The sequence below is a fragment of the Oncorhynchus tshawytscha genome, linkage group LG24 (genome assembly GCF_018296145.1).
Source record: "Oncorhynchus tshawytscha isolate Ot180627B linkage group LG24, Otsh_v2.0, whole genome shotgun sequence".
NCBI lineage: Eukaryota > Metazoa > Chordata > Actinopteri > Salmoniformes > Salmonidae > Oncorhynchus > Oncorhynchus tshawytscha.
Window position 1 is genome coordinate 22,280,245 of NC_056452.1, and position 27,651 is coordinate 22,307,895.

Consider the following 27,651-nt stretch of genomic DNA (forward strand, 5'->3'; position numbering starts at 1 on the left):
TAAAGAACAGACAAAAAAAGACATTTATTTTGATGTTATAAAGACCAGACAATAGAGACCATCACAATACTCTTCAATAGTTCACCGTGTTTCAGGACAGACCAGTCTGAGGAACACACAGATGTCTGTAAGACGGTTTTACATTTCTACTGAGTCAAGACTCTTCACAGCTTCAAACAGAGACACGGTGAACTCTGTCTCGAATTCAATCAAACCCACAGAAGCATTGTTTATGCGGTGTCTGTGTTTGCAAACTACTGCTTCCTCTGAGCAAACACACACTGGGTACAGTATGCAATGTGGGTTTGGTGGAATGTGTCCAGCTATGGAAATATTTACATTGATTTAGGACTCTAGTCAATCTGTATCGCTGAAGACTTACGGTAGAAATGTAAAGGTCATTTCCCATTGAGACGACATGCGGCGTTTATCGCGAACGCCGTCTCCACTAACGTGGGAACATTGCCTTTAAATGTCAATCACGCTGTCACGCTGAACTTCCGCGATACGGACTGAATAGAGGCCTTAGTATGACTGAACCGTTTTACTCAAACATGAAGTCACAAGGAGGAGGTTAATGTAATGATTATACATGACAGACCACATGTTACTGGATAGACCGGGAGTCTCGAGGATAAACAACAACAAAAAAGAAGGGAATAGGAGCATTTCCTGTTTGAGAGAAACAGTTATGGAATACAAGATGTTTCCACACCTGATTGAGCCAGTTAGAAACAAAAAAAAGATCATCAGGGCCATACTGTATGAGCTGGTAGAAGTTTCACCTAACCACTGGTCCTGGGTCAGATCTTTTTGCATCCTCCCCACAGGAGGTTGGTGTCACCTTAATTGGGAGGATGGGCTCGTGCTAATGGCTAGAGAGGAATCAGTGGAATGGTATCAAATACATTAAACATATGTTTTCCATATGTTTGATGCCATGTCATCTGGAGTTGGCTAATCTGATCCTAGATCTCGGGTTAGGGGCAACTTCTCCCTCAAGCATATGATAACTGATGCCTCTGAATATGACAACACCGTCTACTACTGAGGTCATAGAAAAACGAGAGGAATATTCAACTACAGGAAGTCTAACTGTTTGGACATCGAAATCAGACATTAACACATAAACAATCAGAAGTATTTACACACAACATTAACAACTAGAGCCATTCGGGGAGATCAGTAGAAAAAGATGAATATGATCCACCCCCTGGCTTTCCATGGCTTTGACAGGAGAGAGAAAAATAGAGTAGCATAGAATATCCTTTTGTTTTTTGTGATGTCGCAATGCCGTTGAGAGGCACAGTGTATGCCACAGTGCAGAGTCCCTGGAGCAGTAGAGTCTTACTGTAGGGCACAACGGCAGATGGTAGCTGGGAACTGACACCAACAACCCTCAGGTTACTGGCCTAAACCTCAAGGCTAACTGCCGCCAAATAAAGAGTCCAGTTTTGAGCCCCCCAAGAAAGTCCAGTTTATTTGAAATGAGAGAGAAGAGCTTCTCCAGTTGGCATTTGAAAGAAGCGACAGTCCCATCCAAGGTAGATAGCATCTTCAGCAATACGAACGTGATAATATATATTCGAGAACAGCTTTTGAACAACAGCTTATATATGATTTTTTTTTACCACTAAGGAATAACAGATCATTCTGGACAGACTTCACATTCAAATAGGGCATCACAAGAAACTCAACCCCACTGTCAGAGAAATGACTACCTAAAAGCATGTCGTCTAGCTACACATTATCACTACAGCACCTCCCCTCCCAGACACACATATGATACACACACAGATGACACACATACATGAATGCACACACCCCATAGCTAGTGTAATACACATGCACACACACACAAGTCTACATGGTCAGGGGGGCAGAGGTGGATCTCTTCTCGTTCTTCTTCTCCTGTATCTTTCCTCTTGCTCTCCCTCCTTTTCCAACATGTCCTCCTCTTCCTCCATCATCATCTATCCTTCCTCCTCTTCCTCTGACAGTCACATGACACAGCCGGTGAGCCAATGGCGTGTCCTGGATCAGACAAGAGTGTGTGTGTGTTTATTGTGAGTGTCTGTATGCTGATTGTGTTTGTGTTCATTGTGATTGTGTGTGTGTGTGTGTGTGTGTGTATATTGTTGTGCTGGTTGTGTGTGTGTATGGATTGACCGTCAGTGTGTTTGTTTCAACTGGTCATGATTGTGTGTGTGTGTATGTCCCGCTCCTGTGTGTATGTGTGACTTCCTCGATCCAGCCCCGGAACCGGCTGACCCGTGTGTAGAGCGCCGGGGTTGAGGGGTCGCTGCAGCCGTAACCCCCGGAGACGATCCCAGTCAACACCCATCGCCCTCCCTCCCCCTGGCATACCAGCCCACCGCCCCAGTTGCCCTGGCAACCGTTGTTCCCATGGAGACGGCGTGTGTCAGGGGGGCTGCCGGCGCACAGTGTGCCGTGGGAGGAGAAACCATCGCCATAACGCTTCTTACACTGCCATGACGTCAGGAGGGGTACCCAGGACTGGAGCACGGCGTCTGAGGGGGAAGAGGGGATGTACAGTAGGGAGGAATAAGTTACTAACGTCTCAGCACTAAACCATATATCCTAAGAGGTTGTAGTTAAGAGGTAGTGGAAAGTGAGGCATACCTGGGCCGTCCCAGCCAGCGGTAACCGCGGCAATGCAGGACAAGGGGGTCTTCCCCCCCGCAGCATCCGGTGTGGGGAGGCAGGCGGCGTTGGTGTGGGGGTCAAAGGTCAAACAGTGATCCTTGGGGCTGGGCAGCCTCAGCAGGGCCAGGTCATGACCCCCAGGTCCCTGATCTGCTCTGAACTTTCTATGGACCACCACTCGCTCCGGGATCAGAATTCTGTCAGAACCCCCAAAGCGCACCACATACTGAGACGGGCCAATACCAAACCTGGGAGGGGGAGAGAGAGCAGGTGTAAGTGTTTGGAAAACGGGGACATAAAATTGGATAAAAGAAATGAAGGCAGAAAAAGAGGATGTGAGCGCTGAAAGCAGAAACAAGGAATGACTAAAAAAAGGAGAGGAGAAAGGAAAAGGAGAGGTCTCACCTGGTGAAGCAGTGAGCGGAGGCCAGGGCCCAGCAGGGAGAGATCAGAGTACCACTACAGATAGGATGGCCATCTTTCCCCTCAGAACCCAACCACACTGACACCTGCCATGGCCACAATGTCCTAGAGGAGAGGGGGAGGGAGAGGAGGGTAGAGTGTCTGTGTGTGGTGTTTGTGCGTGTTAACTTGTGTCTTCTCATGAGTCGTGTTATATTCTACACTGTACGTAAAGCTTCTCTTACCTGAGTACATTCTCCCCTTCTCCTCCACTCTTCCTCTCGTTCCCTTCCTCCACAATCTTCCTCACTCCACAGGTGAGCTCACTTGGCCTGGCCTGGCCCTCTGTTGCCCGGGGGGCGTGGTTACAGCTCACCCCTGCATCCTGTCTCCATCTGCAGCCGTCACGGGCCCGGCCCAGAGACGGACACTCCCCCAGGAAGTCCTCCTTCCCGGTACACCTCACCTGGTCCAGGTGGACAGGACCCTTCCCCCGACCGAACCCACCTGCTGCTACCGCATGACCACTGAGGGAGGAGGAGGAGGAGGAGAGAGAGAAAAGGAGAACAGGAAAAGGGGGAAGAGTGGGAGAGTGAAAGACGGAGATAAAGAGAGTTATTACAAATGCTGTATTGAATGAAGCTACTCTTCAACACAAAGGTCTGTGAACACACACAGACACACACACCTGTGGCCCAGCTGTCTGCAGACCACGGCAGCGTTTAGATCGTTCCAGCCTGAGTCACAGATACTCCCCCAGTCTCCATGGAGATAGACTTCCACACGACCTTCGTTATGGCTACCACCCCCAAACAGACGCAACAGAGGACCTGCAACACAAACATACAAGCTAATGAAAAGGCCTGATGGTCGCTTGGCCGTATTACTGTCGGAGTAGGCCTCACCTGTGGCAGGTGCAACAGCCGGCACCTCATTGGTCTCTTCCTCTTTAGGTCCGGCCCTGCATCGCACGCCCACGTCCTCTCCATGGGAACAGTCGCTACGGCCCCAGGTGCCATGGCGACAGTCCAGCAGGGACGACTCCGTCCCCTCACAACGCACATCGTCCAACAGGATGATACCAGAACCCCCGCCGAATGTTCTGTCAGTCACCACCTCAGCATGCCCTCTAGAGGTAGAAGGTGAAATGACATCAACTTAAAAAGGCACAATGTGGTGGTTGTTGATGTCTAAACTGTTTACGGTGATGTCATATTACTGAGTCTACATTTAAACAGTGGGGCGGGTTTTCTGGTTACAGGAATCATCAACAAGACTCTTCCCAGTGTAACCCCTAGGGCTGTGGCGGTCATGAAATTTAGTCAACCGGTTATTGTCATGCCCAAGACTGCCGGTCTCCCGGTAAATGATCTTTACTTAACATAGACAGTTAAGCGCCTCAGTGCATCTATAGTCTATTCGTGCCCTTTGTGCTGTTGTCTGTGCCCAACAATGTTTGTACCATGTTTTGTGCTGCTACCATGTTGTGTTGTTGTTATGTTGTGCTGCTACCATGTTGTGTTGTTGTTATGTTGTGCTGCTACCATGTTGTGTTGTTGTTATGTTGTGCTGCTACCATGTTGTGTTGTTGTTATGTTGTGCTGCTACCATGTTGTGTTGTTGTTATGTTGTGCTGCTACCATGTTGTGTTGTTGTTATGTTGTGCTGCTACCATGTTGTTATGTTGTGCTGCTACCATGTTGTGTTGTTGTTATGTTGTGCTGCTACCATGTTGTTGTTATGTTGTTGTTATGTTGTGCTGCTACCATGTTGTTGTTATGTTGTTGTTATGTTGTGTTGCTACCATGTTGTGTTGTTGTTGTTATGTTGTGTTGCTACCATGCTGTGTTGTCATGTGTTGCTGCCTTGCTATGTTGTTGTCTTTAGGTCTCTCTTTATGTAGTGTTGTCTCTCTTGTTGTGATGTGTGTTTTGTCCTATATTTATTTATTTATATATATTCTTTTTTTTATCCCAGCCCCCATCCCCACAGGAGGCCTTTTCGTAGGCCGTCATTGTAAATAAGAATTTGTTCTTAACTGACTTTCCTAGTTAAATAAAGATAAAATAAATAAAAAATAAAATATTGGGCTCTGTTCCTTGCCCCAGGCTACACACGCTCTTCTGTCATCAAATTATCATATTTTCACTATTCTCAATTTAATCTTGTCTTTACTAATATGTCAAATTTGAATTGATTTAGAATGGCCCATTATCAAATGGGCAGGAACAGGGGCAGGGGAACAGGGGCAGGAACAGGGGCAGGAACAGGGGCAGGAACAGGGGCAGGGGAAAAATAACGTCATCCGTATGCACTGGAATAGCAAATGGAGGTCGCTTTCCACACACACGATCGTAGCGTGTTTTCACAACGAAACACACCCCTCTCTCCGCGCGCTGTAGAAAGGGGTGAAGGAACATATGGAAACGGACAGTGGTGAGATATTCTGTAGCTAAAAAGGTGTCAGCCTATTCAATATGAAAATATACAAAATGCCTTATTACTAGGCTACTCAAATCAAATACAAATTAACTATAATTGTAGGCTTGGCCGTCATGCACAATCAATGAACCAACAGCATGGCCTAGGCCTATATGTTCTCTCCCAGACTCATAGATCGAACGTTTGGAGCGCAGTATAACCTGTCCATCCAGTATATATAATAATACAGTCATCACTGAAGGGCGATTACTAGAATTGGATTAATTTTGGAGATTAGGCTGGACCAACTTTGTACCAAAAGACATTTTGTAAAACGCGTTTTTCTGCCGTGTGTAATATGCTGTAGGATGTGTATTGTGTAACAGCACAATAATTATTTTAATTCAGATTTTGTTTTCGGGTTTGGGTTCCTATATAGGCCTATGGGTATAAACTCTAATATGTCATGGGTGTTTAGAATTTTTCGTATTTGGTATTTTATTTGGATGTTGCGAAAGCAGCAGCTATTCTTCCTGAAGTCCATTCATCATTAGTCTATTAATCCATGAATCATCACCTTAGAAAGCGCAGTCCATTTCGTTGTGTTAGGTTTTGAAAACAACATCCACACAACCATGTTTTTCCACTCTGTTTCAACCTGTTGTTCTTCAAATTGATCAAATCAAGGTGAGTTTTAAAAGCATGATACTGTTTTGAATAAGTGTTTTATTAGATTTTTTGAAAGCATCTATATTGATGTCAGAGTGGTTAGAGGGACAATAGAGCCCTGAGTACCAGGCCATTAGGAACTGGTGGAGGGACAATAGAGCCCTGAGTACCATGCTATTAGGACCTGATGGGGGGACAATAGAGCCCTGAGTACCAGGCCAATAGGACCTGATGGAGGGATAATAGAGCCCTGAGTACCAGGCAAGCAATAAATCTGATGGAGGGATATTAGGAACTGGTGGAGGGACAATAGAGCCCTGAGTACCAGGTCATTAGGACCTGATGGAGGGATAATAGAGCCCTGAGTACCATGCTATTAGGACCTGATGGGGGACAATAGAGCCCTGAGTACCAGGCCAATAGGACCTGATGGAGGGATAATAGAGCCCTGAGTACCAAGCCAATAGGATCTGTTGGAGGGATAATAGAGCCCTAAGTACCAGACCAATAGGACCTGATGGAGGGATAATAGAGCCCTGAGTACCAGACCAATAGGACCTGATGGAGGGATAATAGAGCCCTGAGTACCAGGCCATTAGTGGCCTGATGGAGGGATAATAGAGCCCTGAGTACCAGGCCATTAGGATCTGATGGAGGGACAATAGAGCCCTGAGTACCAGGCCATTAGGATCTGATGGAGGGATAATAGAGCCCTGAGTACCAGGCCATTAGGACCTGATGGAGGATAATAGGATCCAGGCCATGGAGGAGGGATAATAGAGCCCAGGCCATTAGGAGATGGAGGATAATAGAGCCAACCAGCCAATAGGATCTGATGGAGGGATAATAGAGCCCTAAGTACCAGACCAATAGGACCTGACAGAGGGATAATAAAGCCCTGAGTACCAGGCCATTAGGACCTAATGGAGGGATAATAGAGCCCTGAGTACCAGGCCATTAGTGACCTGATGGAGGGATAATAGAGCCCTGAGTACCAGGCCGTTTGGACCTGATGATCGTTAGCGAGATGGGTACTACCAACACATGTCCAGAGTGAATAACTGTCACCTGAAATTTTACTGGGGTCATGACTCATGATTGCCGGTGCGGCGGTAATATGGTCACCACAACAGCCCATATCATGCCTGCAGGGGAAAGTACACACACACACACCTGTATCCGAGCTGTCGACAGACCACCTGTGTGTGTTGTTGAGTCCAGTGGTCGTCACACACCGTACCCCAGTCCCCAGAGTGGAACAGTTCAACACGACCCTCCCAAGGACTGTCTCCTCCTACCAACCGCACCACACCGTCTGGAACACACACACACACACACACACACGTTAAATCATATGTGTGCACGTTATATCCGTTTTTGGGATGTGTGTGTGTGTGCATGCGTGAGTGCGTGCGCGGATGAATTATGTGTGTGTACCTGTGTAGGGGCTGCAGGATACCCCAGCGTCTTCCATATGGTCACAGTTGTGTTGTTCCCAGTCTCCATGAAGACACTGGTCCAGGAAGACTTCATTTCCTGTACACCTCACGGCGTCCAATAGGATGGGACCTGAGCTCTGTCCGAAGTGAGCCCACGACCAGGCCTTCGCCACACCCCTAAACACACATGGGTCAAAACAACAATAATGACTCTTCCTCTAGCTTCAATATATTTACTCCTATAGTCTCTCTCTCTCACACACACACACACTCACCCAAAGCCCAGCTGTCGACAGACCACCTCTGCATCTCTGTCGTCCCATTGGTCATCGCAGACAGAGCCCCACCTACCACTGTGGAACACCTCCACGCGCCCCTCAAAGTATTCTTCTCCTCCAACCAATCGTAGAGGAAGACCACTGCCTGGGGGAGGATACAACAGCACAATATGGATGCTGAGTAGGGGCACGAGGTACGCACTGTTTCCTTCTCTCTAGCTTCCTACTGACCTTCTGGTGGAGCACACACAACTCCTGCCTCGTTTCCATGGCTACAGTCCCCGGTAACAAATGTCCTGCTCTGGCATTGGCTGACGGAGCTCTCATCACCACGGCAACTCAGCCGCTCGTAATGGAAGAGGCCGGAGCCCGAGCCGAACCTGGACTGCTGCAAAGCAGTGCCGATCTCACTGAGGACACACACACACACACACACACACACACACACAATCTTACAGTTGAAACGGAAATGCTGCGATGCTACAATGCCGATCTCAATGAGGAGGCACACACACACACAAACATACACACTCCTACAACTCTCTTACCCCAACCCCAGCTGTCTGCAGATCACACTGGCATCTCTGTCTGTCCAATGAGAGTCACACACCGCCCCCCACTGGCCATTCAGGTACACCTCCACACGTCCACTTCTTGACAATGTCCCGCCCACCAGCCGAGCTGCACCTAAGAGAGGGTGAGAAGGACAGGTACATCAGCCAATCAATAGTCTGGAAAAAATACAGAGTAGATACTCTGTACAGAAAAGGAGGCTGATGGGAGGAGCTATAGGAGGACGGGCTCAGTGGAATCACTACACGGCCTCCCTGGCAGTCGCAGTAGGCCCGGCATATAATACTGGATTTTCTTAGTATATTGTCTCTATGTATACATAAAGTATTTTTGCTATAAACCTACCCTGGTGGCAGTCGCAGTAGGCCCAGCCGATGGCCCCAGAGGTCTGTCTGAAGAAGCACCAGGGGTTGGACTCTCTGTCAGGGTTACGGCAGTAGCTGTGCTCCCCAAGGCCTCGGCCAGGGTACTGCAGCACGTAGTCTGGAAACTCTGCCCACCGCAGGCAGGGGGCGCCAGAGTCCGTCTGAGACACAGAGCCATTATAGAAACCCAGCTCTGTAAAACCCTCCGAACAGGAGAGAGGGGCTGACCAGAGAGAGAGAGATGGGACAAGAGAGAGAGAGGATACTGTCATAATTATGACTCCCTCTGAACAAGAGAGACAGTTGGGATGGGAGGTTTATAGCAAGAGAGGATATGGAGAGGAGATATGGAGAGGAGATAAGGAGAGGAGATATGGAGAGGAGATATGGAGAGGCGATAAGGAGAGGAGATAAGGAGAGGAGATATGGAGAGGAGATAAGGAGAGGAGATATGGAGAGGAGATATGGAGAGGCGATAAGTAGAGGAGATAAGGAGAGGAGATATGGAGAGGAGATAAGGAGAGGAGATATGGAGAGGAGATAAGGAGAAAAGCATAGAGAGGAGAGGAGAGTCAGGAGAAGAGTGAAAATGTCCTTATTCAAAATCCCCTTGGTTCCTCTATATTCATGTCCAGACTGTTCCGTATTAATGCACACTATCAAATGACACAGCAGGGGATGTCTATAATACACTACCTCCCACTCCCACCCTTACTCAAAATGGTGGAGGCCACCCTCTAAGGAGTGTACACTCTGTAGTCTGAGAAACCCTTAGGAGTGTACACTCTGTAGTCTGAGAATCCCTGAGGAGTGTACACTCTGTAGTCTGAGAATCCCTTAGGAGTGTACACTCTGTAGTCTGAGAATCCCTTAGGAGTGTACACTCTGTAGTCTGAGAATCCCTTAGGAGTGTACACTCTGTAGTCTGAGAATCCCTTAGGAGTGTACACTCTGTACTTTAGAGGTGGAATTAGTGGAGGAGGCATAAACAACAAACAAAGGCTAAATGAAACTTCTGCTGACGCAAACATAATGCTGAACCAAACACACACACACACACACACACACACAGCAAGGCAGCAAGAGGGGAAGAGAGAGAGAGAGGCAGAGAGAGTGAGGCAGAGAGAGAGAGCAAGAGCGAGGCAGAGAGAGAGCAAGAGCGAGGCAGAGAGAGGCCTGAGAGAAAACGAGGCAGAGAGAGGCCGAGAGAGAGAGGCAAAGAGAGAGGCAGAGAGAGAGAGAAGCAAAGAGAGAGAGAGGCAGAGAGAGAGTGCGAGAGCAAGGCCAAGAGAGAGAGAGGGAGGCCGGAGAGAGAGAGAGGCCGGAGAGAGAGAAAGAGGCCTGTGAGAGGGGCAGAGCGAGGGAGAGGCCAAGAGAGAAAGCGAGTGATTGAGAGCGAGGGATAGGCTGAGAGAGGCCGAGAAAGAGAGAGGCCAGAGAGAGAGAGAGAGAGAGGCAGAGAAAGAGAGAGAGGCAGAGAAAGAGAGACAGGGGGGCCAAGAGAGAGCAGAGAGAGAAAGAGAGGCTGAGAAGAGAGGCCGAGATATAGAGAGACAGAGAGACAGAGATAGAGGCCCAAGAGAGAGAGGCTGAGAGAGAGAAAGGGAGAGAGAGAGAGAGAGAGAGGCAGAGAGAAAGAGAGAGAGGGGCAGAGAGAGAGAGGCAAAGAGAGAGGGAGAGCAAGGCAGAGAGGGAGAGCGAGTCAGACAGAGGCCGAGATAGAGGCAGAGGCCGAGAGAGGTCCAAGAGGGAGGCCCGAGAGAGCGAGAGGCCCAAGAGGGAGGCCCGAGAGAGAGAGAGGCCTAAAAGAGAGAGGATAGGCCGAGAGAGAGAGAGAGAGAGGGAGCCGAGAGAGAGAGAGAGAGAGAGAGAGAGAGAGAGAGAGCCGAGAGAGAGAGTCAGAGAGAGAGAGGCAGGGAGAGAGAGGAGAGAGAGAGTCAGAGAGAGAGAGAGATAGGGGCCGAGAGAGAGTCAGAGAGAGAGAGAGGCAGGGAGAGAGAGAGGGAGTCAGAGAGAGAGAGAGGCATGGAAAGAGAGGCCTAGAAAGAGAGACACCCCCCAGATGTGACCCCAATAACTACTGTGGGATATGCGTCATCAACAGCAACCTTGGGAAAATCCTCTGCATTATCATTAACAGCAGACTGGTACATTTCCTCAGTGAAAACAAAGTACTGAGAAAATGTCAAATGGCCTTTTTTACCAAATTATCGTACGACAGACCACGTATTCAGCCTGCACACCCTAATTGACAAACAAAACAAACCAAAACAAAGGCACAGTCTTCTCATGCTTTGTTGATTTCAAAAAAAGCTTGACTCAATTTGACATGAGGGTCTGCTAGGCAAAATTATGGAAAACGGTGTTGGGGGAAAACATACAACATTATAAAATCCATGTACACAAACATGTCCCCTGGTTAAAATTGGCAGAAAACACACACATTTCTTTCCACAGGGCTGTGGGGGAGACAGGGATACAGCTTGAGCCCGACCCTCTTCAACATATATATCAATGAATTGGTGAGGGCACTAGAACAGTCTGCAGCAGCCAGCCTCACCCTACTAGAATCTGAAGTCAAATGTCTGTTTGCTGATGGTCTGGTGCTTCTGTCACCAACCAAGGAGGGCCTACAGCAGCACCTAGATCTTCTGCACAACCAAATCATGAGAAAAGTCAAAGATAATTACTTGACACATTGGAAAGAATTAACAAAAAAACAGAGCAAACTAGAATGCTATTTGGCTCTAAACAGAGAGTACACAGTGGCAGAATACCTGACCACTGTGACTGACCCAAAATTAAGGAAAGCTTTGACTATGTACAGACTCAGTGAGCATAGCCTTGCTATTGAGAAAGGCCGACGTAGGCAGACCTGGCTCTCAAGAGAAGACAGCTATGTTCACACTGCCCACAAAATGAGGTGGAAACTGAGCTGCACTTCCTAACCTCCTGTCAAATGTATCACAGCAGCAAAATGTGTGACCTGTTGCCACAAGAAAAGGGCAACCAGTGAAGAACAAACACCATTGTAAATACAACCCATATTTATGTTTATTTATTGTCCCTTTTGTACTTTAACCATTTGTACATCGTTACAACACTATTTATAGACATAATATGACATTTGGAATGTCTTTATTGTTTTGGAACTTATGTGAGTGTAATGTTTACTGTTCATTTTTACTGTTTATTTCACTATTGTTTATGATCTATTTCACTTGCTTTGGCAATGTTAACATGTGTTTCTCATACCAATAAAGCCAATGTTAACATGTGTTTCTCATACCAATAAAGCCAATGTTAACATGTGTTTCTCATACCAATAAAGCCAATGTTAACATGTGTTTCTCATACCAATAAAGCCAATGTTAACATATGTTTCTCATACCAATAAAGCCAATGTTAACATGTGTTTCTCATACCAATAAAGCCAATGTTAACATGTGTTTCTCATACCAATAAAGCCAATGTTAACATGTGTTTCTCATACCAATAAAGCCAATGTTAACATGTGTTTCCCATGTAAATAACACCCTTGAAATGAGAGAGAAAGAAAGAAGGGGGTAGAGAGAGAGAGAGAGAGAGAGAGAGAGAGGCAGAGAGAGGAAGTTAGAGAGAGAGAAAGAGGGGGGTAGAGAGCGAGAGAGAGAGAGAGAGAGGCAGAGAGAGGCAGAGAGAGGTAGAGAGAGAGGGGATAGGAGAGCGAGAGAGAGGCAGAGAGAGAGGGGAGTAGAGAGCGAGGCAGAGAGAGGCAGAGAGAGATGGGGGTAGAGAACGAGAGAGAGAGGCAGAGAGCGGCAGAGAGAGAGAGGGGGTAGAGAGCGAGAGAGAGATGGGGTAGAGAACGAGAGAGAGAGGCAGAGAGAGATGGGGGTAGAGAACGAGAGAGAGAGGCAGAGAGAGGCAGAGAGAGGGGGTAGAGAGCGAGAGAGAGAGAGCAGAGAGAGGCAGAGAGAGAGGGGGTAGAGAGCGAGAGAGAGATGGGGTAGAGAACGAGAGAGGCAGAGAGAGATGGGGGTAGAGAACGAGAGAGAGAGGCAGAGAGAGGCAGAGAGAGGCAGAGAGAGATGGGGGTAGAGAACGAGAGAGAGAGGCAGAGAGAGGCAGAGAGAGAGGGGGTAGAGAGCGAGAGAGAGATGGGGTAGAGAACGAGAGAGAGAGAGAGGCAGAGAGAGATGGGGGTAGAGAGCGAGAGAGAGAGAGGCAGAGAGAGATGGGGTAGAGAGTGAGAGAGAGGCAGAGAGGCAGAGAGAGATGGGGGTAGAGAACGAGAGAGAGAGGCAGAGAGAGAGGGGGGGTAGAGAGCGAGAGAGAGAGAGAGGCAGAGAGAGGCAGAGAGAGAGGGGGGTAGAGAGCGAGAGAGAGAGAGAGGCAGAGAGAGGCAGAGAGAGAGGGGGGTAGAGAGCGAGAGAGGCAGAGAGAGGCAGAGAGAGGCAGAGAGAGGCAGAGAGAGAGAGGGGGTAGAGAGCGAGAGAGAGATGTAGCACACATTCCATAGAGTAGCAGGATCAGACTCTATTGTCACTGAGCTGAATCTGACTACAGAGTTCATGCAGCACACACTCTGCCAGACACACACATGCAGGCTGACACACTTACACGTGCACACGCACACACACACCCTGTGATTAATGGCCAGGACAGAGAGAGGAGCTGCAATAGTTATCTCTCACAAAAACACAGCTTGACTTTCCTTGAACATCATCTAACTATGCCAAACACACACACAGTCTTTCCCAGAGGCTGTACCCCTCATACCTCATTCCATTCTGGAAGAGGAAGATAGAGGAAGATGAAGAGAGCAAAAGAGGGAGAGGAAGCGAGAGAAAGAGGAAGAAAGAGGAAGAGAGAAAGAGAGAGGGGAGTCAAATGAAAAGCAGCCTAGCCCCGGACTAAAGAACAAGGGACTAAAGAGCCCCGGACTAAAGAGCCCCGGACTAAAGAGCCCCGGACTAAAGAGCCCCGGACTAAAGAGCCCCGGACTAAAGAGCCCCGGACTAAAGAGCTCCGGACTAAAGAGCCCCGGACTAAAGAGCGCCGGACTAAAGAGCTCCGGACTAAAGAGCCCCGGACTAAAGAGCGCCGGACTAAAGAGCTCCGGACTAAAGAGCCCCGGACTAAAGAGCGCCGGACTAAAGAGCTCCGGACTAAAGAGCCGGAGCCCAGGACTAAAGAGCCCCGGACTAAAGAGCCCCGGACTAAAGAGCCCCGGACTAAAGAGCTCCGGACTAAAGAGCCCTGGAATAAAGAGCCCCGGACTAAAGAGCCCCGGACTAAAGAGCCCCGGACTAAAGAGCCCCGGACTAAAGAGCCCCGGACTAAAGAGCCCCGGACTAAAGAGCCCCGGACTAAAGAGCCCCGGACTAAAGAGCTCCGGACTAAAGAGCCCCGGACTAAAGAGTCCTGGAATAAAGAGCCCCGGAATAAAAAAAAATTGAATAAAAAGCCATTGAATAAACAGCCCTGGAATAGACAGACGTGGAATAAACAGCCCTGGAATAGACAGACATGGACTCTCCATTGAAAGTGATTCTTAGTCCAAGACTAGGCTTAATCTGTATCCAGGAAAACGGCCTATTATGTTAGAAGCTAAACCATAATCTTGTCAGTAACAGATTCTGTTTTATTTTTCAGACTGTTTTCCACAAAAACGCCAATGGCTTATTAAAGCAATTGACACATTAACCTTGGTTACTGAGAATCTGACAGAGCCGGTTGCTTAAGGGGTCTAGACAATCTACTCAAACGGAGCCGGCGGAGATCTGTTTGCATCCCTCTCTACGTAGTTCTATGTAGGTTTGCATCCCTCTCTACGTAGTTCTATGTAGGTTTGCATCCCTCTCTACGTAGTTCTATGTAGGTTTGCATCCCTCTCTACGTAGTTCTATGTAGGATTGCATCCCTCTCTACGTAGTTCTATGTAGGTTTGCATCCCTCTCTATGTAGTTCTATGTAGGTTTGCATCCCTCTCTACGTAGTTCTATGTAGGTTTGCATCCCTCTCTACGTAGTTCTATGTAGGTTTGCATCCCTCTCTACGTAGTTCTATGTAGGTTTGCATCCCTCTCTACGTAGTTCTATGTAGGTTTGCATCCCTCTCTACGTAGTTCTATGTAGGTTTGCATCCCTCTCTACGTAGTTCTATGTAGGTTTGCATCCCTCTCTACGTAGTTCTATGTAGGTTTGCATCCCTCTCTACGTAGTTCTATGTAGGTTTGCATCCCTCTCTACGTAGTTCTATGTAGGTTTGCATCCCTCTCTACGTAGTTCTATGTAGGTTTGCATCCCTCTCTACGTAGTTCTATGTAGGTTTGCATCCCTCTCTACGTAGTTCTATGTAGGTTTGCATCCCTCTCTACGTAGTTCTATGTAGGTTTGCATCCCTCTCTACGTAGTTCTATGTAGGTTTGCATCCCTCTCTACGTAGTTCTATGTAGGTTTGCATCCCTCTCTACATAGTTCTATGTAGGTTTGCATCCCTCTCTACGTAGTTCTATGTAGGTTTGCATCCCTCTCTACGTAGTTCTATGTAGGTTTGCATCCCTCTCTACGTAGTTTTATGTAGGTTTGCATCCCTCTCTACGTAGTTTTATGTAGGTTTGCATCCCTCTCTACGTAGTTCTATGTAGGTTTGCATCCCTCTCTACGTAGTTCTATGTAGGTTTGTGCGGCTGAATTTTTGGAACGCGATGCCAACGGACCTCCGTCAGTAGACTGTCTAGAAAACTCAACTTACTATGGCAAAATGACTCGAATTTTATGAAATGTGTTATATTGTGTTGCAATTGCAGTTTTCTCTTCGCCCCATGGAAAAATGTGTAGAATTGCAGGAAATCAACTTAAACTGGAAATGTTTCTTTCCACAGTAAAATTTGCCAGGAGTTTGCCCCGCCCCCAACCAAATGTCACGCAGGGCCCCCAGAATGCTAGAACCTGAACCCTCAGCAGAGACTTTAGACAGGCATATGAAATATCAACGCTGTCCCTTTAAGAGCAAAGCTATGCAAAGAGCAGATAAGGAGTGGAGTGATGTCACTTTGCAGAAGTGAAAGTGAAGTATAGAAGAAGAAACTGCACACAGAAACAACCATTATCCTGTTCCTCAGAAAGATAACATTGCAGCTTAAGAATCTACGTTTGTCGAGAAATTAAAGGAAAACACAAGATTTTTAGGTGAGTAAGAGAAATAGAGACAGAGGGAGATGGAAAAACCTTGACAGCAGGATCGCAACTACCATTCAGGATACCGAGGTCACTGCGAGAGTGAGAAACCCCCCCCACCAGTTTACGGTCTAAATGCTGACTCATTCCAGGAAGTATTTTAATAGTTGTTTTATTGTGTTCCAGATATGGCGTCCTCTAGCCGTCTCCTGTCTGAAGAGCAGTTCCAGTGCTCTATCTGTCTGGATGTGTTCACTGAGCCTGTCTCTACTCCATGTGGACACAACTTCTGCAAGGTCTGTATCAGCGGATACTGGGATACAACTGACCTGTGCCAGTGTCCAATGTGTAAGAGGACATTCTACACAAGACCAGAGCTAAAAACCAACACAGCATTCAGAGATGTTGTAGATCATTTTAAGATGATCAGAATCAGAGACACAGACGAAATCAGAGACACAGACGAGTCCCCTGCCGAGGCTGGAGAAGTGTCCTGTGACGTCTGCACTGGGACAAGGCTCAAGGCCCTGAAGTCCTGCCTGGAGTGTCTGACCTCTTTCTGTGAGACTCACCTGCAGCCTCATCAGAGAGTCACCGGCCTGAAAAGGCACAAGCTAATAGACCCCGTTGAGAACCTGGAAGACAGGATGTGTAATAAGCATGACAGACTGCTGGAGCTGTTCTGTAGAACCGACCAGACGTGTGTGTGTCAGTTCTGCATTGAGACAGACCACAAGACTCACCACGCCGTCCCACTAGAGGAAGAGTGTGGAGAGCGGAAGGTTCAGCTGGGGAAGATGGAGCGACAGATACGGCAGATGATCCAGGAGCGACTAGAGAAGGTTTGGGAGGTCAAACACTCAGTAGAGTTCAGCAAGAGAGACGCAGAGAGAGAAATAGCGGACAGCCTGCAAGTATTCAGTGATCTGATGGATTCCATTCAGAGAAGCCAGGCTGAGTTCATTGAGGTGGTTGAGGAGAAGCAGAAAGCAGCAGAAAATCGTGCTGATGGGCTCATTAAACAGCTGGAGCAGGAAATGACTGAGCTACAGAGGAGAAGCACTGAGCTGGAGCAGCACTCACACACTGAGGACCACCTCCTCCTCCTCCAGACCTTCCCATCCCTGTGTACCCCGAAACACACAAAGGACTGGTCTGAGGTTAGTGTTCACAGTGATATGTGTTTGGGGGGACTGAGGAGAGCTGTGTCTGAGCTGGAGCAGACACTTCAGGAAGAACTAGAGAGAGCGGTGAAGAGGTTGTGTGATGTTGAGCTGAAGACAATTCAGCAGTGGTCAGCGCATGTGACCCTGGACCCTGATACAGCACATCCATTGCTCATCTTGTCTAGGGACCGGAAAAAAGTGAGATATGGAGGCACATGGCAGAAACTCCCTGACAACGCAAAGAAATTCTATAACCCAGAGAGGTTTTTGAATCACCTCTCTGTCCTGGGAAAAGAGTTTCTCCTCGGGGAGATTCTACTATGAGGTGCAGGTGAAGGGAAAAGCTGAGTGGCTGTTAGGAGTGGCCAGGGAGTCCATCAACAGGAAGCATGACATAAATATGAGCCCTTTCGATGGCCTCTGGACTGTGTATATGAGGGGTGAGGATATCTATGAGGCCTACACCTCTCCGCCTGTCCCTCTCTCCCTGAGAGAGAAGCCCCAGAAAGTAGGGGTGTTTGTGGACTATGGGGGGGGTTTGGTCTCCTTCTACAATGTGGAGGCCAGGGCTCATATCTACTCTTTCATTGGCTGCACCTTCACTGAGAAACTCTATCCATACTTCAACACCTGTGATAATGAACTTGGTCCAAACTTAGCCCCATTCGTCATCTGTCCTGTCAATCACACAGACTGAATGCAATGTTGTACTTTAGCACTTGATATTATCTGAAATTAGTATGGACATGTAATCCTATGCCGAAATGACGAGAATAAATAATATCTGAAGTAATATGGTGTTATGTACAGTTGAAGTCGGAAGTTTACATACACCTTAGCCAAATACATTTAAACTCAGTTTTTCACAATTCCTGACATATAATCCTAGTAAAAATTCCCTGTCTTAGGTCAGTTAGGATCACCACTTTATTTTAAGAATGTGAAATGTCAGATTAATAGAAGAGAGAATGATTTATTTCAGCTTTTATTTCTTTCATTGCATTCCCAGTGGGTCAGAAGTTTACATACACTCAATTAGTATTTGGTAGCCTTTAAATTGTTGAACTTGGGTCAAACGTTCCGGGTAGCCTTCCACAAGCTTTCCACAGTCAGGTTTGTAGGCCTCCTTGCTCGCACACGCTTTTTCAGTTCTGCCTACAAATTTTCTATAGGATTGAGGTCAGGGCTTTGTGATGGCCGCTCCAATACCCTGACTTTGTTGTCCTTAAGCCATTTTGCCACAACTTTGGAAGTATGCTTGGGGTCATTGTTCATTTGGAAGACCCATCTGTGACCAAGCTTTAACTTCCTGACTGATGTCTTGAAATGTTGCTTCAATATATCCACGTAATTTTCCTTCCTCATGTGCCATCTATTTTGTGAAGTGCACCAGTCCCTCCTGCAGCAAAGCACCCCCACAGCATGATACTGCCATCCTCGTGCTTCGTGGTTGGGATGGTGTTCTTCGGCTTGCAAGCCTCCCCCTTTTTCCTCCAAACATAACGATGGTCATTATGGCCAAACAGTTCTATTTTTGTTTCAGGTTATGTCGATATATGTCTCGTTTTACTGTGGGTATAGATACTTTTGTACCTGTTTCCTCCAGCATCTTCACAAGGTATTTTGCTGTTGTTCTGGGATTGATTTGCACTTTTTGCACCAAAGTACGTTCATCTCTAGGAGACAGAACGCGTCTCCTCCCTGAGCGGTATGACGGCTGCGTGGTCCCATGGTGTTTATACTTGCGTACTATTGTTTGTACAGATGAACGTGGTACCTTCAGGCGTTTGGAAATTGCTCCCAAGGATGAACCAGACTTGTGGAGGTCTACAAATTTCTTCTGAGGTCTTGGCTGATTTCTTTTGATTTTCCCATGATGTCAAGCAAAGAGGCACTAAGTTTGAAGGTAGGCCTTGAAATACACCCACAGGTACACCTCCAATTGACTCAAATTATGTAAATTAGCCTATCAGAAGCTTCTAAAGCCATGATATCATTTTCTGGAATTTGCTGTTCAAGCTGTTTAAAGGCACAGTCAACTTGGTGTATGTAAACTTCTGACCCACTGGAATTGTGATACAGTGAATTATAAGTGAAATGATCTGTCTGTAAACAATTGTTGGAAACATTACTTGTGTCATGTACACAGTAGATGTCCTAACCGACTCGCCAACACTATAGTTTGTTAACAAGAAATTTGTGAAGTGGTTGAAAAACAAGTTTTAATGGCTCCAACCTAAGTGTATGTAAACTTCTGTATATAGTCTATAGGTAAATGTGTATGTACTGGGTTGAAATATTACTATATAACTATAAATGTGGAGGCCAGGTCTTATATCTACTATTTTACTGGCTACACCTTCACTGAGAAACTTTATCCGTACTTCAATCCCTGTGATAATTACGACGGTACAATGATAGCGCCATTGGAAGGATCTGGGGTTCAAAACATTGATCCGACTAGATGAAAAATCATCGACGTGCCCTTGAGCAAGGCACTTATTAACCTTAGTTGCTCTGGATAAGAGCGTCTGCTAAATGACTAAAAACTTTGACTCTCTAGCCTGCTATACACACCATCTCTTATCCCCCAGTCCCTCTGCTTGGAACTGACTCCTCTTCTTTCCTGTATCCCTCCATCTACATCTCTCCCTGCAGCACTGATGATAAGAGAATTGCATTATATTCTGTAGGCCTAATAAATGTTTAGATTTTGTCAAGATTCCATAATGCCTATTTGAATTTAATTGGAATAATAACTGATCATTGCATCATGAATCAGTTTGTAAACGCCAAGCACATACCCACACCGATCACTAGGACGACAATACTGCGTTGCTACGACAACCACACTCTCCTCCATCGCTATGGGAACCATCATCATTCTCTCAGCTCCCATAATCCATTTCACATTCTCAATGAGCATTTGACACGGTTCACAAACACACACAGAGAGTTGAGACTATATGGGGGGGGTGTGTTGTCTGTGATGAGACCATATGGGGGGTTGGTGTGTATCTAACACACAGAGAGTTGAGACCATATGGGGGTTAACACACAGAGAGTGAGACCATATCTGTGCTCTAACACACAGAGATTTGAGACCATTGAGACACATATGGGGGGGGGTTGGTGTGTATCTGTGCTCTAACACACAGAGAGTTGAGACTATATGGGGGGTTGGTGTATCAGTGCTCTAACACACAGAGAGTTGAGACCATATGGGGGGACCATGTCTGTGCTCTAACACACAGGTTGTCTGTGCTCTAACACACAGAGAGTTGAGACCATATGGGGGGGTGTGTATCTGTTGTCTGTGCCCTAACACACAGAGAGTTGAGACTATATGGGGGAGACCATATGGGGGTGGTGTATCTATGGGGGGTTGTGCTCTAACACACAGAGAGTTGAGACCATATCTGTGCTCTAACACAAAGAGAGTTGAGACTATATGGGGGGGTTGGTGTGTATCTGTGCTCTAACACACAGAGAGTTGATCTGTGCTCTAACACACAGAGAGTTGAGACTATATGGGGGGATGTGTATCTGTGCTCTAACACACAGAGAGTTGAGACTATCTGTGCTCTAACACACAGAGAGTTGAGACCATATGGGGGGTTGTCTGTGCTCTAACACACAGAGAGTTGAGACCATATGGGGGGGGGTTGTCTGTGCTCTAACACACAGAGAGTTGAGACCATATGGGGGGTTGGTGTGTATCTGTGCTCTAACATACATGCATGCGGTGCGCACACACACATGAGATACTCATGTTTACACCATCAGCTACACACACCATAGTAAAGCATACTGATGCACTGTACGCTAATCAAACTAAGGAGGGCCTTTTGCATCTTCATATCCCAGACAAATCCTCACGCATATTTCACCCAATCAGAACCATCCCTTGCCCAGTTAGAGACTCTGCTGTCTTTATATATATATTGAGAAATATGCCTTTATGATTTAGACCAGGATGAGGGAGGAAAATGTTGTCGTGTGTTTACCTGCGGTGTGTTTTGATGTTGGTTGAGTGTGATTTGTTGTGTGTTGTAAATAAATACAAAAATTAAAGACTCTTCTGTTTGATTGGCCAGAGGACAGTGGGAAGGGTTTATTTTCCTTGACGCGGTAACATCAAAAGGTCTCAATGAATCATTAGCACTGCAGGGATTTGGATGCTTGTGTGTGTGCATACAGTATGTGTGCTTTGTGGATTTTGACACTTGGAGTGAGACCAGAAATGATGAATCAGCTGGCCTTTGCAGTGAGCGAGAGAACCCCACCCCTATCACAACCACCAGCCACAGAGAGAAAGAAGGAATAGAGATGGATGGAGGAAATGGGAGGAGGGGAAAAAGAGTCTAGAAGGGCATGAGTGAGTAGGAAGGGAGACTATATGAGTAGGGGAAGAAGAGGTGGGACATTTTATGGAGCACAAAGAAATGGGGAGAGGGAAAGGGGGAGGGAATAGGAGAGGGAAAGGAGAAAATAAGAGAGGGAAAGGGGAGGAAATAAGAGAGGGAAAGGGGAGGAAATAAGAGAGGAAAGGGGAGGAAATAAGAGAGGGAAAGGGGAGGAAATAAGAGAGGGAAAGGGGAGGAAATAAGAGAGGGAAGGGGAGGGGAATAAGAGAGGGAAAGGGGAGGAAATAAGAGAGGGAAAGGGGAGGAAATAAGAGAGGGAAAGGGGAGGAAATAAGAGAGGGAAAGGGGAGGCAATAAGAGAGGGAAAGGGGAGGAAATAAGAGAGGGAAAGGGGAGGGGAATATGAGAGGGAAAGGGGAGGAAATAAGAGAGGGAAAGGGGAGGAAATAAGAGAGGGAAAGGGGAGGCAATAAGAGAGGGAAAGGGGAGGAAATAAGAGAAAGGGAAAGGGGAGGAAATAAGAGAGGGAAAGGGGAGGGGAATATGAGAGGGAAAGGGGAGGGGAATAGGACAGGGAAAGGGGAGGGGAATAGGACAGGGGGATAGGAGAGGGGAGGGGAAAGGGAGAGGGGGGGGAAGGGAAAGGGGAAGGGTATAGGAGAGGGAAAGGGGAGGGGAATATGAGAGGGAAAGGGGAGGGGAATAGGACAGGGAATGGGGATGGGAATAGGAGAGGGAAAGGGGGAGGGAATAGGAGGGGGAATAGGAGAGGGAAAGGGGGAAGGGAGAGGGGAAGGGGAGAATAGGAAGAAGAGAAATGAAGGAATTGTTAGCCTACCTGCGTTTTGCACCTCGTTTAAATAACTATCATCAGCTATCACCTGAGAGGAGAGGAACACAGAGATAGTTTCAGATTCACACAACGTCAGATAACACAACCTACTGTCAACATTTCACATCATATCTGTTACAGAACAAATTAATACTATATTGACCCTCAAGAGGGAAAATTGGGTTTACCACCAATAAAAGACAAACGTCAAAAAAGTAACCAAAGTGGTTTGTTGAACCCCGCATGATGAATGACCTTGTCTAAGAGGCTTTAGCTCAGTGGGCTTGTCTTGTGATGTGCAGACGATGCAGGTGAAATCCCTTCCTGTCACAAGTACAAACACTTCAGACACACAGGCATGCAGAATACAGAGACCTGAGTCATGAAGAAGCAAGTATGAGACCGTTTCAGATAGTATCTGACAGAATGCTGTGTAGTACAGCCTCTCATAGTCACACAAACCAGGTCAGAGAGGAGAGACAAGAAGAGGAGAGGAAACTGGACAAAAGAGGACTCAGATAACATCTATGAACATTTCATCCTCTTCACCTTGACTTCGACAGTTCATTTCCACTCAAGGGAGTTAGAATGCAAGCACAGGCAGGCACACACACACGCACGCACACACACACACACACACACACACACACACACACACACACACACACACACACACACACACACACACACACGAGCGTCACCTCCCTGTGATATTGCCCTGGCTAATCATATTACACAGTGAACAGAGGTTTCTGATGAAAACCTAACATGCTGATGATATCTCCACTCATATCAATCTCACGGTTATCATACTGTTACAGCAGCATATCAGATGTTACCACAGCTGAGACCAAACCAACACATCTGGACAGAGAGAGGCTCGATCTGTTCCAATATTCACACTAACATACCACTTTGAATGAATCAGTGTACTGGGCATGCATTCTAAATGGTAAAATTGTGTTGGTATTGGAACCGATGGCCTCGAATCTGTACACCACAGGTGTCTGCATAGCCGCACACAGGGACAGGGTTACAGAACAGGTACAGACACACACAGATATCCACCACAAGACAGTCAGCAGAACCCGCTAAGCTAAAGCCTAAGCAATAGCTCTGGGAGCTAACACAAGTCTTCAGGACTCAGGCAAGGATTCTCTTCACATGAGCGTGTTCACATGATTCACCAAACCAGTTCTGTGTCATTAACACCACACTGGCTTCCCCCCTGACCCCTGACCCTCCCACAACCAGTCTTAGCCTACACACACCTCAACAGACAGAAGTTACTATTTGTAGCAGGTTAGGAGAACTTAAGCAGCAGGCTAGGAGAATTAGGTCAAGGTTAGGAAAATGATTAGGTTTAGCTAAAATACTCTACTAACCTACTATGAAAAGTCACTTCAATCCATAGCTGTAAACCATCTAGCCACAGCCCACCTCACCCCTCCAATCTCCTTAACTAAAAGATGCTTGTTGAGGGATCCATGAGACAGTAATATAGTACCAACTCAGGATTATCTGCTTGAAAGGATAACTTCGAATACGGAGCAACAGTTGTGGGCCTATTGAGAAATGATTCACTCGTAAGCCTGTAGGCAATAGGGCTACATTGTGTCTCAATACAACATAATGCATATTGCAGATACAGATGGTGCTGATGTTCTGCTGGAGGGCTGGGTGATTGAATTGCTGCGACAACGGGAAACAGCGCGTGGTGAAACTGTACATCTAAGCGCCACCAGGGGAAAACAGGCACGGGCTGGTTCCTATGACACCCCGCCATGAGGGAACCGTGCCTGTGTGTGTGTGTGTGTGTGTGTGTGTGTGTGTGTGTGTGTGTGTGTGTGTGTGTGTGTGTGTGTGTGTGTGTGTGTGTGTGCGCAACCTCGCTTTATCCGCTCAATTAGACAAAGACATAAAACAGACTCTTGTGTGCAAACACTGACGCGGAACAATAATGTATATTATTAATGCCTGACTGATAATAAAGGCGATCTAATGCGTGCACCTACATTCAAACGGCTTCGTCCAGCACAATTAGTCTCTCTCTACCTCCTTGTGGTACCTATAGGCTAAAACCAAGTATTGTTGAATGAAATGATAATGAAAAACGCAACAAAACGTAAATAATGTTCCATTATAATGAAGTATGTGATTCCAACCATTATAAAAACGTAGCCTATAGCACCTAGCCTAATGACCGTTACGTCGGTGGACAAAATGTGGGGCGCACCTTCAAAAAGAAATGGGACACTGTTGTTTTATTTGACCGTATTTCTCAAGGTTAATTTAATTTAGTTCAAATCTGTTTCGAAAGATAGACTTTTTCCAAGATATTCGCAAGAGTAAAGATAGTCTACGTACGGGATATGAAAGTGTGAGAAAAAAAGGTCTCACCTTGAAAAGGAACGCAATTATAGCACATAGGGGCCACTAAATTGGCTACTGATCGTAGTAGCTTACCTCTGAAAGCACTTGGAGCCAGAGGCAGTTGAGGCCGATCAGAAGCATCATTTTCCGGGTGTTTGGATCCATCCTGGCCGCTGTGTCAGTGTCACAGCCTGGTAAAGAAATGGCACACCTCTCCCATCTCTGTCACAAACTGACCGCGAGGTGGATCGCTGTTCACCACCGCGCACGGACTCGAAATAGGATGCCAATAGAGCGCGCGAAGGTGTAGGCCTGGTAAACTGGTTTTATGAATGATACGACAGAAACATCTCCCGTTTCAACCAAAAACCTCTCCTTTTGTCTTCTTTCTCTCTGATGATGTGAGGTGTCGGAATAAAACACACACCCCTTCGAGTGAACAGAAACACAGCCCCACACCACCTCCGCGCCTTGAGTGGAGGAGGCGGCTAGCACCACTTTCGGTTGAGATCTAATTGTTCCGTTAGCTGATCCTGATCTAATTGCCACACCACATGTGGCAACTCTCAAACTGACAAGTTAACCACACCATGGGGATACGGCGCCTATTGCTGCTTCTCATATACCTGGACCCCCTGCGCGTTCTCTGCCCCGCCACTGGAGGCAAGAAGGTGAAGCACAAGGCGATTGAAGCCAACGTCACCGCGGCGATTCCCACCGCTTCCCCGCAGGACAACACTCGACCGAGGACCACGAGACGTACCTGGGCTACGGACACCATACGTGCCTTGATTACTGCATGACGTCAGCGGACAATATGAAAAAGCGTTCGAGTGTCTCAACACATCTCACCCCTACTTCTGTGAGGTCCATTACTACTGGTACTGCTGTCAGTTCAAAGGAAGACTAGACTACCATCAGGACAGCCTTTTGACCCGAGTATTGACCAGACGAACACTGCGGTGCACATCACTTTTGCAATTCTGGCGTAAAAAAAATATTTTTTGGTGGGAGTTTCGGCTAAAGTTGCCTATGATGAAGCCACAGAGCCCCCTCCGGAAATGAATATCAATAGATATGCCATAGAGCATATATGTTCGTAGAATTAATCAATTAATTAATAGGATTTCCAATTACAAAAGCATATTTTGACCATTTGTTAATTGTGTAAATAATCCTCTAAGAAAACCAATGGTCCATCCTTTGTAGGATGGCCAAAATGAAGGTGACTAAATCAAGGGTATTTAATCAGGGGTCCGCGGGCACCTAGGGGTCTACAGAGGTTCTGCAGGGGATCTGCACATTATTTTATTTTTAAAGTGGATTTTTTTATTATTTCAATGTTTTTATGAATATCGCTAGTGTCCTGTCACAAATAACTTTGATATTCCTGTTTATTTAAATCCCTGAACTAAAATAAATACATTTTATTTGGTCATTCATGTTACATCAGAGGTCATACACATGTTTTTATTTATTTAACTAGGCAAGTCAGTTAAGAACAAATTATTCTTTACTATGACGGCCTACACCGGACGACGGTGGGCCTATTGTGCACTGCCCTGTGGGACTCCCAATCACGGCCAGATGTGATGCAGCCTGGATTCGAACCAAGAACTGCAGTGACGCCTCTTGCACTGAGATGCAGTGCCTTAGACCGCTGCGCCACTCGGGAGCAAGGCCAAAAAGTATGTTGACACCCCTTCAAATGAGTGAATTCGGGCCTACCAGCCCAGACCTAGCTACAGGTCCACGAGAACGCTTGATGCTGAAGACTTCACAGAGCTGAACCAAACATACAGTATGTGATCAGTAGCCTTGATCACATATGTTTAATTGAACACTCACAAGAAAGGTGTATAGGTACCTTGTAGTAAAGACAAGCAATTCTTATATAAACATAAAAGAGGAGACAGACAGAAAGAGTTATAGGTTTTTTAAAAAGTATAATACAAAATAAGATATACAGAACAGTGACAGGTAAACAGAAAGAGGCGGGGTGTCCACATACCTTTGTATATATAGTGTTGTATATAGAATTCTTTGGTTCTTTTGTGTGTGTGCGCGCCTGTGTGCCAGTAAGGGATGTTAAAATTGAGAGATTTGGAGCTTTACTGGTCCGTTTCCATACCAACGGTTTTAGCGTGGGGATTGGCTCGTTTCGATGAGACGGTTTGGGAATCGGGAGTGTGGGGGGTGGTACTGGGATTCGAGCCAGAGCCTCTGGGTTAAACCTAAACCCCTCTCACATCCATTCCACTGAACAGAAACACAAGGACTCTTGGAAGATTAGTCCGAAACAGGACGGAAAGAGATCCTAATCAAATAAAACACCCCCACTGCACCTTGAGGAGACGAGCACCACTTTCGGTTGAGAACTGTCCCGTAAACTGCTGCAGAGTTAGAATTGGAACCATTGGAATTGACCCCAGTTCTGATCTCGGCACTGTACAGCCCTTAGGATTCTGATGATAAACTCCTATTATCGTCATCTTAGCTTTCGAACGCCCACACTTGCCATTGTTTTATAGACTACATGATCTCTGGTTTGTAGCTTGCTCTCTTATGACAATGCTGCATGTCTCTATCTCACCCCCTATGATAGCCAGTAGCTGCCTGGGTGGCTGTTTATTGATAGCCTACACACGATAGTCTAATGTCATTGGCGAAATTAACATTTGCATGCTTGTTGTTCTAATGACGATTGACTCCTTTACACAGCGAAGATGAACTGTTCTGATGATTTCCGATTTCAACTCTAGAACAACCTTCTACTGTCGGTTTTCTTTCTGAAATTATGCTTCATCACTGGCTCTACAGAAAGCTGTCTTTGGATGGATTTCTTTGCATCGGCTCGATGCTCCTGTTTATGTGCACATTAGTAGGGGAACATGTCAGCCTGGCTGGTTTTCTATAGCACACTCAGCTCTGAAATG

The 27,651-nt window shown here is 46.6% G+C and overlaps 1 protein-coding gene and 1 pseudogene across 1 annotated transcript; one reads left to right on the plus strand and one right to left on the minus strand.

Annotated features, from left to right (window-relative positions):
• On the minus strand, positions 1 to 25,626 carry LOC112223406 (neurotrypsin). Its single transcript, XM_024386412.2, has 14 exons — positions 24,809 to 25,626; positions 22,349 to 22,391; positions 8,795 to 9,037; positions 8,425 to 8,563; positions 8,108 to 8,286; positions 7,874 to 8,021; positions 7,597 to 7,775; positions 7,333 to 7,474; positions 3,975 to 4,198; positions 3,758 to 3,899; positions 3,315 to 3,596; positions 3,073 to 3,195; positions 2,644 to 2,915; positions 1 to 2,531 (listed from the first exon to the last, which is right to left on the minus strand). The coding sequence occupies exons 1-14, from the start codon at positions 24,878 to 24,880 to the stop codon at positions 2,194 to 2,196; spliced, it is 2,526 nt and encodes an 841-aa protein (XP_024242180.1). The 5' UTR covers positions 24,881 to 25,626; the 3' UTR covers positions 1 to 2,193.
• On the plus strand, positions 15,834 to 17,936 carry LOC112223408 (annotated as a pseudogene).
• Positions 25,627 to 27,651: the final 2,025 nt, after the last annotated feature.

What these genes read in the sequence shown, in the direction of transcription:
- LOC112223406 (XM_024386412.2), bottom strand. Translation starts at nt 24,880, where the DNA reads ATGGATCCAAACACCCGGAAAATGATGCTTCTGATCGGCCTCAACTGC. An exon ending in GGCTCCAAGTGCTTTCAGAG is followed by an intron (nt 22,392 to 24,808) that starts GTAAGCTACTAC and finishes CTCTCCTCTCAG; the next exon opens with GTGATAGCTGATGATAGTTA. An exon ending in CGCTGGCTGGGACGGCCCAG is followed by an intron (nt 2,532 to 2,643) that starts GTATGCCTCACT and finishes CTTCCCCCTCAG; the next exon opens with ACGCCGTGCTCCAGTCCTGG.